At 39.0% G+C, this 11794-nt stretch overlaps 2 protein-coding genes across 7 annotated transcripts in view; one reads left to right on the forward strand and one right to left on the reverse strand.

The window, feature by feature from the left end:
- TTLL5 (tubulin tyrosine ligase like 5) overlaps window positions 1-2991 on the reverse strand; it is a 145993-nt gene extending 143002 nt beyond the window's left edge. The window contains exons 1-2 of the mRNA XM_081343313.1: window positions 2851-2991; window positions 887-1050 (exon numbers count right to left, since the gene is read on the reverse strand). Of these exons, the coding sequence (XP_081199439.1) occupies window positions 887-963 (77 nt within the window). The 5' untranslated portion in view covers window positions 964-1050; window positions 2851-2991. The remainder of the gene's footprint in view (window positions 1-886; window positions 1051-2850) is intronic.
- A 74-nt stretch (window positions 2992-3065) lies between these two features.
- Window positions 3066-10865, forward strand: ERG28 (ergosterol biosynthesis 28 homolog). 6 transcript variants are annotated; one of them, XM_081343342.1, is made up of 5 exons: window positions 3265-3339; window positions 4609-4763; window positions 5172-5262; window positions 6119-6237; window positions 6514-10865. In XM_081343342.1, the coding sequence occupies exons 2-5, from the start codon at window positions 4631-4633 to the stop codon at window positions 6591-6593; spliced, it is 423 nt and encodes a 140-aa protein (XP_081199468.1). In that variant the 5' UTR covers window positions 3265-3339; window positions 4609-4630; the 3' UTR covers window positions 6594-10865. The 6 variants fall into 6 exon arrangements, with proteins under 6 accessions (XP_081199466.1, XP_081199468.1, XP_081199463.1 ...); XM_081343340.1 differs by lacking the exon at window positions 3265-3339 and adding an exon at window positions 3066-3172 and having other exon boundaries at window positions 6119-10865; XM_081343337.1 differs by having other exon boundaries at window positions 6119-10865.
- The last annotated feature ends 929 nt before the right edge of the window (window positions 10866-11794 follow it).

Raw genomic sequence — 11794 nt, forward strand, 5'->3', positions numbered from 1 at the left:
CTTCAGGTTGGTGCTAAGATTTGCAAGGATAAGCGTGCATTTATCAATTTTCCAGAGATTTGGAACCTGCATGTGTGTTTAATTGAACATACTTAAAACTACCGCAGACCTCAGTGTTTATTTTAAGATCATTAAAGGCATCTGGTTACCTAGGGTAACTAGGAACATGCCTTATATGTGAACCCTCATCCTAAGGATGAAGTTAATTCTCACTAATTCTGGCTGAATGCCCACAGCAGAATAAGGATAAGCGTACAGCAGCCCTGAAGCTACACACTGAACATTCGCATTCATAACTCATTGACATTCCATATTTCTTTTTTTATTGAAAAGTTTTTCAATACATTTTATCTTTAACAAACCAACCCCTCCCCACCCACCCACCCTTCCCAACCCAACCCCCCCTCCCCGACTTCCCAGAGCTAAATACAAGGTATAAAAGTAGAAACAATCATAAACTACCATATGCTAACAACAATGAACTATTAGGTCTACCGCACTTTAGCTCTTATAAAATGACTACAAGCAATATAAATATCACATCAATACTTATTCAAATGCTAAATAAAACTTTTTAGTCCCATATTTATTCTGGATATAATCAATCCATTTTTTCCACTCCATAATATATCTCTGTTGCGAATGGTCCTTCAAATACGCCGAAATTTTTGCCATTTCCGCCAGGTTGGAAACTTTTAAAGTCCATTCTTCTATAGTCGGCAGTTCTTCCTTCTTCCAATATTGCCCTACTAAAAGTCTTGCTGCCGACATTCCATATTTCTAATAAAAGCTAGCCCTTCAAGCTTTCATTCTTCATTTTTTAAGAATGTTATACTTAAATTTCCATAGTACTTTACACAATATACAATTATAAGTTTTGACTTACTCTGGCCCTTCCATTTCTTCCTCTTCCTCTGAAGATGAATCTGTTTCTTCCAAATCCCGAGCCATTCCAACTGGCATATCCTGTGTATGTTTTCACACAGCCCAGAAACAATGAACCCTTAATATTTTCACTGTAGAATCAGAAAATCTAACCAGTGCTATATTCTATGAAGAAAATGAAAATTCAATTATCAGAGTAAAATGAAGATATACAATAATCAAGCTTCTTAGTAGAAAGTCACATACAGTTTCCAGACATTTTAATTTTTAATTCAACCAGGGGCTGTCACTGTATTAGCTGGATGACTTTGGGCCACTCACTTTCTCTCAACCCAACCCACCTCATAGGTTTGTTGTTGGAAAATAGGAGGAAGGTATCTTGGATATGTTCACTACCTTAAGCTATTTGTAAAAATAGTACAGGCAGGATATAAATAAAATAAAAAATATACTCATTTATTTGAATTCCATAGCCACCTATTTCAACAAGTAACTCTGAGTGGCATACATCATAAAAAACAATTATATGTAATCAATGATTAAAACTAATGCCATAGTTGTTAATTCAGTCAAGAAACGGGACCGTTAAAACACTCAGGTCCCAGTCAGGGCATATAGCCATGTCTACAAGGCCTTATAAAAGGCCAACAAGGTTAGGGTGATCCTAATCTCTGAAAGGGGAATGTTTCAGAGGGCAAGGGTTAGGCATGTCTCCTAATCCCCGCCATATGATATTCCTTGGTTGACAGAACCTCTAACATGCCCAATTAAATTATTTTAATAATTAGATCAGGAATGGTGTAAGGAAGGAGTGAAGAGTAATTGAACTTCCTTCCCTCAACCATTCTTCTGAGATCCTTGTTAGGAGCCAAGTAGCTGAAAGGAAATCAAAATGGGAGCAGCAGCAGAAAAACAGGTGGGGAAAAGATTCCACGTTCTCTTCCCATCCACTTTCTTGCTGCACAGGAATAAAACGTTCTCATTTTGTATTCTTAAGCTTGCCTTCCCCTTAACAAATCTGATTCATATATACAATCCAGCCGCCATATAACAAAATATACCCATAGATCAAAAGTAAACACATGACCCACTGCACGAAATTAGATTATGTAAACATAAGGAGTCTAAAGCATACACGATCAGAAACAGCTATTGCTAAGGAATCTTCAAAACCTTTGCTGGGCTCTGTCAATCTTCTGTGCAAGAAACAGGTCCTCATACCTCAAAACGCCCAGTAATCAAAACCATGGTTCAATGGTATTCAACTACCTTGTCTTAAACCAGGGGTCTTCAAACTTGGCCCTTTTATGACTTGTGGACTTCAACTCCCAGAATTCCTCAGCCAGCAAAGCTGGCTGAGGAATTCTGGGAGTTGAAGTCCACAAGTCATAAAAGGGCCAAGTTTGAAGACCCCTGTCTTAAACACTGTCTTCCCTTTTTGTGACTCCTGGGGATACTTTTTCTGAGGATTCAACAGCTACCTGCAATACTTCTCTCGTTTCAGGAAGCAGCCGTGTATAAAGTCGGTTCGCAATCGAAACTTTTCTTTGCAGAATTTGGGCAAAGAAACGAAAGTAAGAGGACACGGAGAAGCCGGGCCCGCGGTAAAGAAGATGGCACTGCCTCTCAGCGGGAAGAGGCGGCAATCTTTGCCGGAGGGCTCGCTTGTTCCTTTCGTGGGAATCGCACTCCTGGTCTTTAGGGAGGAAGGGATCAGAAATTGTGACGGAAAGCTCCGGAACTTTCAGCCCCATAGGGGACATCTGGAAAGCACTGCTTGAAATTCCGCGAACTTTGCGGTCGGTCCGCGAATTTCATGCCAGCTCTTTCCATCCCGTGGATCATGCCGGTCATCTCTACCATGAATGAAAAAGCTACCTGCCATCTGCGAGGCTCAACTTCTTGTCCAAGCAAGTTCTATGCATGCACCCAGCCACCGTTCCTAAACTCCGCTCACGGCCATACCTGCTGCTTCATCCTCTTTGGGGCCCGGCAGTCACGATTCCTCTTCTCAGCGCTTCTCCTGTTACTACAACAACCAACAGACAACCGTCTCCCCCTTTACAGGAGGCACACTTGCGCAAGCGCCAATTCTCGGCTCCCGCCGGTGCCCTTCTCCATACGCATGCGCAGGTTTCCGGTCCTCTTTCTTTCGCCTCTTCTAAAACGGCGTCATCAAAATTCTCTTTTTTAAAAAGAGAAGCTAAATTGATGCTCTAGGGTTCTTCCACCCACATCTTCGAATTCTACGTCATAATGCCTCAGAAGGATTCTGCGCATTCGATAGGTACAGCCGCCTTCCCATCCATGTGACGGTTTAGCGAGGGACAGACAGACCAACCAGGAAAAGCCGACGTCTGACAGTGGACCAATCATTACGCGAACTCAGAAGGGGCGGGACTCGTGCTCCATAAGTTGGAGGTGAGCCGCAAATCTGGTACGCCCGCAAATCAGGTGGGGTGAAGTAGGACCTGAATGGCGTTGATGGTGGGGCTTGCATGGGGAGAACCAAAGGGTGCGACGTGCATGGTAGGAATTAGGTGCAGGGCAAGATGACTTGCAGTGTAAGAATCGAAGGGAGCAAGGAGACATTCGGAGAGAATTCCTAAAATTTTATGTAGGCATCATCACCACTTCGTTCCATTTTGCAATCCTTCGTAATAAAACGGAAAACAGACCTACCATTTAAAATGGCATCGAAAATTTCAAAGGAAGAGAAGAAATAACTTATTCAAGGCTAAAACGTGGTAAGGAGCCATAAGGCTGATAGTCTCCTGACCAAATGATCAGAGCAGAATGTGATGCTCCGTCCCTCTTCCCTGCTCAAAGCATTTGTGGTGAGAAGGCGGCAAAGAAGGCAGGCGTCTTTGGGTTGTTCTTCTTCTGACTTATGGATGCAGTGAGGTTGGTCTCTGTTCCAAGGGACTAACATGTTTCTTCTGGGCTCATTTCTCTAGTCAGATGGATGAGACCAGAATGCACCCCTTCAGCTTTGGTAGTGGTTATATATACTGTACCTGGATTGATTCATATATAGAATAAAATTTTAAAAGAAAGCTTTTATGTAGGGGAAAGTAGAAGAGGAACAGTGAATCAAGATACCTATCCTTGTGAGTTATGTAAACAGTACAGTTAAATGTGTTCATGGAAGAATTGCTCTTGTTTGTTTTTTAGCAACTAGCTGCCTTTTCTATATAAAGATTATGGGAGTTGATTTAATGCAAGATGATTGGTTCCATTTAATCAACTAGTTTTTACCACCTGGTGTCTTTTAGATCCAATAGAACTGTAACTTCTAGAAATACTAACCTACTTGGAAATTCTAGAAGCTTTAGCTCCATTATATCTGGAAAGATTGGAAGGAAGGAAGCCTGCTGTATGTATTAACTGGGAAATTGTCTTCATATTTTTCTAAACTTGCTTTGTTTGAAAGATGCTGCATTTGCAACAGATTTTCCACTTTCCTTTTTGGGGGCTTCAAGCACATTGAAAAACACTATTGCCATTTTTAAAATAGTTTTCCATTTTAGTTTTATACCTGGAACATGAGAAGGTCCCTTCTTATCATTTGCAGCAAAATGGCCTAACCTAGTTGTTCCACAAAACTATATACAACTTAAAAGGAAATGCTGCAAAGCATGAGTGGTATAGTAAACATGACTACAAAGTCTAAAATAGGAGACGTGTCTCAAACTCATGATTCTTTATTTCTTCACATGACAGATTGTGTCTTGCCACTTCTAAGATGAGCCGGTTCTTGAACGTACTTCGTAGTTGGCTAGTTATGGTGTCCATAATTGCCATAGGGAACACAGTGCAAAGCTTCAGAGACCACAGCTTCCTTTCTGAAAAATTGTATACAGGCAAGCCAGGACTTGGTAAGATTTAAAAGTGTCGTTTTGTGAATCTAAAAATGGGATCTGTGTTTTGCCTGTATTGCAAAGAAATGTTTATTCAAATCTTAAAATGTCAATTTTGAAATGTCTTTTTGCTTTAAATATTGTTTATTCTCCTTTTATCCAGAGGTTTATTTTGTTTAATGCCCATTCTTTCCTTAGAACAGTCAGGCTATAACAAATGCTTCAGATACAGTTTAATTTATTTTCCATATCAGGCATTTCCTCTACTGAGTGCCATTTCAGAACTGAAAACCCTTGATCCTTAGAATAATTTTCAAGCCCATTATATATTGTAGGCTGCTGTGTATACTACTAAGTTCTGTCTGGAAACATACATAAATAAATTGGTGTAATTTATATCTTATAATTTATATTTTTTCTATTCAGTAAATGGTCTCCAAGCTCGAACCTTTGGCATTTGGACCTTGTTGTCTTCTGTGATTCGCTGCTACTGTGCCATTGATATCCGCAACAAGACGTAAGTAAAATGGATACTAAAAATAAATAATAAAAGGAACAATTCATTACCAATCCTCTTTAATATACTCTTTTCCCTTACAGTCCTAATGCAGTTGGTCTTCCAGAAATCTTTTTCAACTTATTTATACATTTGGAGAATATTGTTGTCTCAAAAGGCTTGTACCAGGCAGTTATGTAAGAATAATATTAGCCCCTAGTTTGTGTCTGGTTAGACCTCTGAAATCAAAAAGTCAGAGTTCTGCAATCTAGTCCAATAAGGAGTAATCTTCTTCTGCTAGTATTACTCTTCTACTGACAGTTCTATACCACATATGATTTATATTTTCATATTTTTCATCATTTGTAGTGTTTTCTAAAAGAATGTACATCTAGAGTGTTGTATGTTTCTTTATTGTTTCGTTGGGTACAATAGGAAAACAATAAATTCTGTATTAAGGCAGAAAATTTGTTTCCAGAAGTCAAGAGAAACAAGATGTAATACAGCATCGCTCTGCAATTTTATCTGCCCAAATGTCAGGTTTTAAAATCTGTTCTGCTTTGATCCAGGCAATTCTAAACAATTAGAAGTTTTTAGTACTCTTCAGGCTATTTTGAACCCATTAATCTGTCTAGAAACTGGTTTCTATGGTGTGTATGGCTGGTAGGAACACTGATTCAACTTGCTAGAAGTAACCTTTGAGCAATAGAGGGTACAGTACTCTCTAGTTTCCAAGAGATGCAGACACCATTGCCTGACTAAAGATGCAAAGGCACAGCATACTCATTTCCTTTCAGATTCTCAACTTCCTGACTCTGATCTCTTCGTGTCATCTCTATACCACACAATAATCCTTTCTTTGTGAACTCTCTGACAGCGTCTATAACATCACAATTTTGACCTTCTTCATTGCCCTGGGCCACTTCCTCTCTGAGGTGTTTATTTATGGCACAGCAGCTGCAACGATTGGTGTCCTGGCACCCATAATGGTGGCAAGTAAGTACTTACTGAGCTGCGTATCATTTTCTGTGAATTGCGTTTATTTCCAGGGTATTTTTTCCACTCTTCCTCCATTAAGTTTTTCAGCAGGATTTTCACTTTCAAATAGCCTTGTGAGGCTACTTAGATGGAATGATAGTTATTTGTTTAGAACCATACTGGAAACTGAACCTGGAGTTTTCTACAGCCAAATGCAACTAGCCTTTTTTTTTAGGATATGAGATTTTTTTAAATATTTTTATTCTCTGTTCTTGCTCAATTTCCATCTTTCAGGTTTCTCCATCCTGGGGATGCTGATTGGGCTACAGTACCTGGAGGTAGAAGCCACATCGCATAACAAGAAACGGAATTGACATTACAGCACCTGTCTTCCTATCTGCCCTCCAGTCATCTTCCAGTGTCTACCATATTATCTTCCTGATCTTCTTTTTTGAGCCTGAACCATACAAGACGGAACATTCTTCGATTTCCCTATGGGTTATTTTAGTTCCCATTTAATTTTGATATGAATAGATAATGGCAGAATAGTTTTGAGCAGTTCCTCCAAATTGGGTATGGGGAGCAGTATCTTAAAGCATCATGAGATGTAGTAGAAAAGCCAAATGAAGTTGCTCCGGGTGAAGATTATAGATTGCCTGTCTTGACATTGTGATGGCAAAAGATAAAAAAAAGCAGTGTTGCCCAAAATTTGCTGAAAGAGGGGGCATGTAATGTCTCCACGGCACTCGGCATAGTTGTCCATGAGTATGGGTTGCTATAAATGAAAGGGAACTGTGAAAGCTTGTGAGGAAGAAGTATCTCATGTCTGAGCTAAATCCAAAGTACCTTATAAATTATTTTTGAAGATTAAAGATAAAGAGTGAAGCTTGGTCCTTTTTTTCCTTTAACAGGCTACTTGTTTAGGTAACTGCTATGTTCCATCTTCCAGCTCCTGTTTCCTTTTCTCTGAAAATAGCCATTCATTTAATTGTTATTCTTTTCTAAACATATATGAGAACTGGAACAGTCTAGACAAGGCAAGTGCATAACAAGCCAATATTTATTTAAAAATAAAGCTGGTAACTCTTGTAAAAAAAGGGGGGCTGCCAAGGCCATAGAGCAAATAAGTAACTTTCTGCTTCTGTAAAAGGAGGCAACAACTGTGACTTTTTCAATGTAATGATTGCTGCTATTGTGGTTATACAAAGTATCTGGTTCTGTGCTTCCACAATGGAATGGACATTAGTTATGGAATGGATTCTCCTTCTGTTCCTGTATCTTCCCACATAGTCACAAATATATTATGAAGAATATGTATGCCACCCAGAGTAATTGTGTGAGATGGATAGCTATACAAAGAAAAAGATGAGAGACAGACACGCTTTGGAAATCAGAGAGTATCTGAAGCAGATTTGGGAAATGCACAAAAAACCCAGAAGGGATGAATGGAATCCTGCTCTGCATGATCAAAAATCTCATCTCAGATGGCTGTAGCCCACAATTAAGTATTGAACTACCTCTCTTTACCAGAGTGTTACACGTTAACACTGTTAACTGTTGCATAATTTGGCGGTTCAATTGTCATCTGAAATGGCTAGGTAGTCATTAAAACCAATTATACCAGCTGTCTTGTTTGCTAACAAGACCAAACAAAGTTTTAAACATCTGACGGAATGATTTATCCTGTGTTTATCTACTTGTGCATTATCTTCAGATGAGACCTTTCTCTTTCAAACCTAAAAAGATACATCATACATCCACAACAGGGATGGCCTATTTTGTGACGGCATCCTTTTCTGCAGTGCACTGTGAATGTACAGGTGACATTACATGATATTCTTAACATGTTTTGTTTCTCCAGCCACCTTAACTTGAAATCATTTTTTTGTAACTGGTTAAATGTGCCTCCCAATTATATTAATGTTTGTTCCTTTAATATTGTACCGCATATGCTTTCTATGCTGACTTTTGTGCGAAGTGCTTTATACATTTTTAAATAAATATACCTCCCTTATAGAATATTTTGGGCTGGGATGCTCAAAGGCAAGCGTCTCAGCCTCAGCCAAGTCAAACGTTTTGACGGTGATCACAGAAGCAACTTAACCCAGTCTTCCCTAAACTCATAACCAAATGGTTGGTATTACAACAACCATCAGTTCCAGCTAATATGGGCAAGATAGTGGATTGGAGGGACTGTAGCTGAAATTCTCAACATTCCAGGAAGCTATCTGAATCTTTCATTGGCTGAATAGTTCTTCCTACCGTTCTAATTTTTTTTAGTAGTAACCAAGTCCTGCGAGGAACTATTAAAGAAAATCGGTATACTTAAGTCTGCAGAAAAAATTGAGGAGAGAAGATGTTGTACAGAGGAGGAAGTGGATTTGTCCCAGAGGGTGGAATCAGAACCAGTGAGTTGAAATTACAGGAAAGTAAATTCAGATTAGGTATTGGACAGGAAATTCCTATTTACTTTGGTAACTAATGTAATAAGTTGCCTCACGAAATGGAATATTCACTGGAGGTCCGATGACTGACACCAAGCAGATAGTCTTGATTTTTCAATATCTCACAATTCTATGAATCACTTGTCAGTTTCCCCAAAGGATTGTTCATTTTCATTTTGTTTAACAAAGCTTTGTAACTTAAATTATACTCACAGGATAGATAAGGAATGAAAACATATTTACTTTTTAATGCATGTTGATAGGTGAAATAAGGACTTTATGGTGTCTAGTATTTATTCCAGATGAATTACCTTACAGAACATGATAAGCAAATGAAATTTAACATATGGAAAAATGTAAATTATCCCTTAAACTAGTACAACTTGCAATGTACTAGTCTTGGCTCATACAGCATAGTAGACTAAAAAGCGTTTGGCTGGTTTATGGTTCAGAATATTGTGCTAACTTAGCCAAGATGATTAGTCTGAAAAACTTGAAAAAACTGACTAACATATGGATTATTTTAAACTGTTTTATTTTTTAAATAATCATTTTCCACGGTTTTTTGTGGCTGCACAGCTCTGTAAGCCCAAGTTAAAAATAAACTAAAATATCAATTATATTACTTGAATTGTCTTTTTTAAAAAAAAATTATCTGTTAATTACTGCAGTGGATGCTGGTGATCTGAGTGAAAATTCCATTCCCAGATATAGCTATTAACAAAAACAACATATTTCAAAGAACATATTTTGAGTTGATAATTGTTTTTATCTGCTCCTGGAATTTTCTCTGGCAATTCTAAATGCATATGTAATTGGAAAGATTCGTATCAAGCATACAACCATTTCATACAAGGAATATCAGGATTGATCATACAAATTATAGCACAAGAAAGTACTTTTTAGTGAACCTTTCTGATTTTTTTTTACATTTTGAGCATAACAAGAATGAAAATACAATAGTGTTTTTTTCCTTTCCTTCCTGGCATCTGCCTTTAAAGGACTTTGGATAATACTTATTTTATGACCCAATTGCTCTTCAATTGGAAGTTAATAATTTCTCTGCTAGTAATAATACTGCTTCTACTAAAATATTATTGTGAGCCTTCCTTAAACTAGGGAAATTAAATTCCCCAGAGAGTTTATCAGAGGCTTGTTATATTGTCTCACAATCTCATGGTTAGAAAAACCTGGATCCTGTTTCTTGTGCCTTTTATTCCACTTCTTCTCCTGAATATTTATCTATACAGAATAACCATGTTCCACACTGCAACATCTGCTTTGAATAGCAATTCCTATAATGATTCATGGTGGTCCTGAATCTTCCTGGAACAAGCTTCTCTTCAGCAGTCCAAAGCAGCTTAAATCCATCTTGCTTGCTAGCAATTTTTCCTGTTTCTCTTCAGTCAGTTTCTTCCTACAATCTTCTTAGCCTTTCAGCCTTCCCACCCACCCCCATGGGAGTCACACTATTGGAAAAACCCTTATTGCTTCTGAGCTATTTACAAGACTGAAGTATAGTTTGTATATCTAGGTAGCCATAAGGAAATTTTTGGGAAAACACTGCACTAAACTGAAGCTACCCCTTTATGGATTACTGCCTTGTCGTGGCAAAGGGGCTTGCGTAATTCAATGAAGCTATGAGCTATGCCGTGCAGGGACACCCAAGACGGACAAGTCATAGCAGAGAGTTCTGACAAAAGGTGATCCACTGGAGAAGGAAATGGCAACCCACTCCAGTATCTTTGCCATGAAAACCCTATGGACAGTACCAAAAGGCAAAAAGATATGACGCTGGAAGATGAGCCCCTCAGGTCGGAAGGCGTCCAATATGCTACTGGGAAAGAGCAGAGGGCTAGTACCAGTAGCGCCAGAAAGAATGAAGCGACTGGGCCCTAAGCCGAAAGGACGCTCAGCTGTGGATGTGTCTGGTGGTGAAAGGAAAGTCCGATGCTGTAAAGATTTTTTCTCCATAGGAACCTGGAATGTAAAGATCCATGAATCAAGGAAAGCTGGACGTGGTCAAACGAGATGACAAGACTGAACATCGACGTCTTAGGTATCAGCGAACTAAAATGGACAGGAATGGGTGAATTTAATTCAGATGACCATCAGGTATACTACTGCGGGCAAGAATCCCTCAGAAGAAATGGAGCATCCTTCATAGTCAATAAAAGAGTAGGAAAAGCAATACTGGGATACAATCCTCAAAATGACAGAATGATCTCAGTTCGAATCCAAGGCAAACCATTCAATATCACAGTAGTCCAAGTCTATGCCCCAACCACCGGTGCTGAAGAGAATGAAACTGACTGGTTCTATGAAGCCCTACAGCACTTTATAGAACTAACACCAAAAAATGATGTCCTTATCATCATGGGGGATCGGAATGCTAAAGTAGGAAGCCAAAAGATAACCGGAATAACAGGCAAGTTTGGCCTTGGAGTACAAAATGAAGCAGGGCACAGGCTGATAGAATTTTGTCAAGAGAATATGATGGTCATAGCAAACACTCTTTTCCAACAACCCAAGAGACGGCTCTACACATGGACATCACCAGACGGTCAACACAGAAATAAGATTGACTATATGCTCTGCAGCCAAAGATGGAGAAGCTCTATACAGTCAGTAAAAACAAGACCAGGAGCTGACTGTGGCTCAGACCATGAGCTTCTCGTTGCAAAGTTTAGGCTTAAACTTAAGAAAGTAGGGAAAAGCACTAGGCCACTCAGGTATGAATTAAATCATATCCCTGTTGAATATACAGTAGAGGTGACAAATAGATTTAAGGAATTAGATCTCATAGACAGAGTGCCTGAAGAACTATGGACAGAGGTTCGCAACATTGTAGAACAGGTAGCAATCAAAACCTTCCCAAAGAAAAAGAAATGCAAGAAAGCAAAATGGCTGTCTGAGGAAGCTTTGCAAATAGCTGAGGAAAGGAGGGAAGCGAAAGGCAAGGGAGAAAAAGAAAGATACGCCCAATTGAATGCAGAATTCCAGAGAATAGCTAGAAGAGATAGGAATGCCTTCTTTAATGATCAGTGGAAAGAAATAGAAGAAAACAATAGAATAGGGAGGACCAGAGATCTTTTTAAGAAAATTGGAGAGATGAAGGGAACGTTTCATGC

Source organism: Vipera berus (genome assembly GCF_964194415.1).
Source record: "Vipera berus genome assembly, chromosome: 1".
NCBI classification, from domain to species: Eukaryota; Metazoa; Chordata; class Lepidosauria; order Squamata; family Viperidae; genus Vipera; species Vipera berus.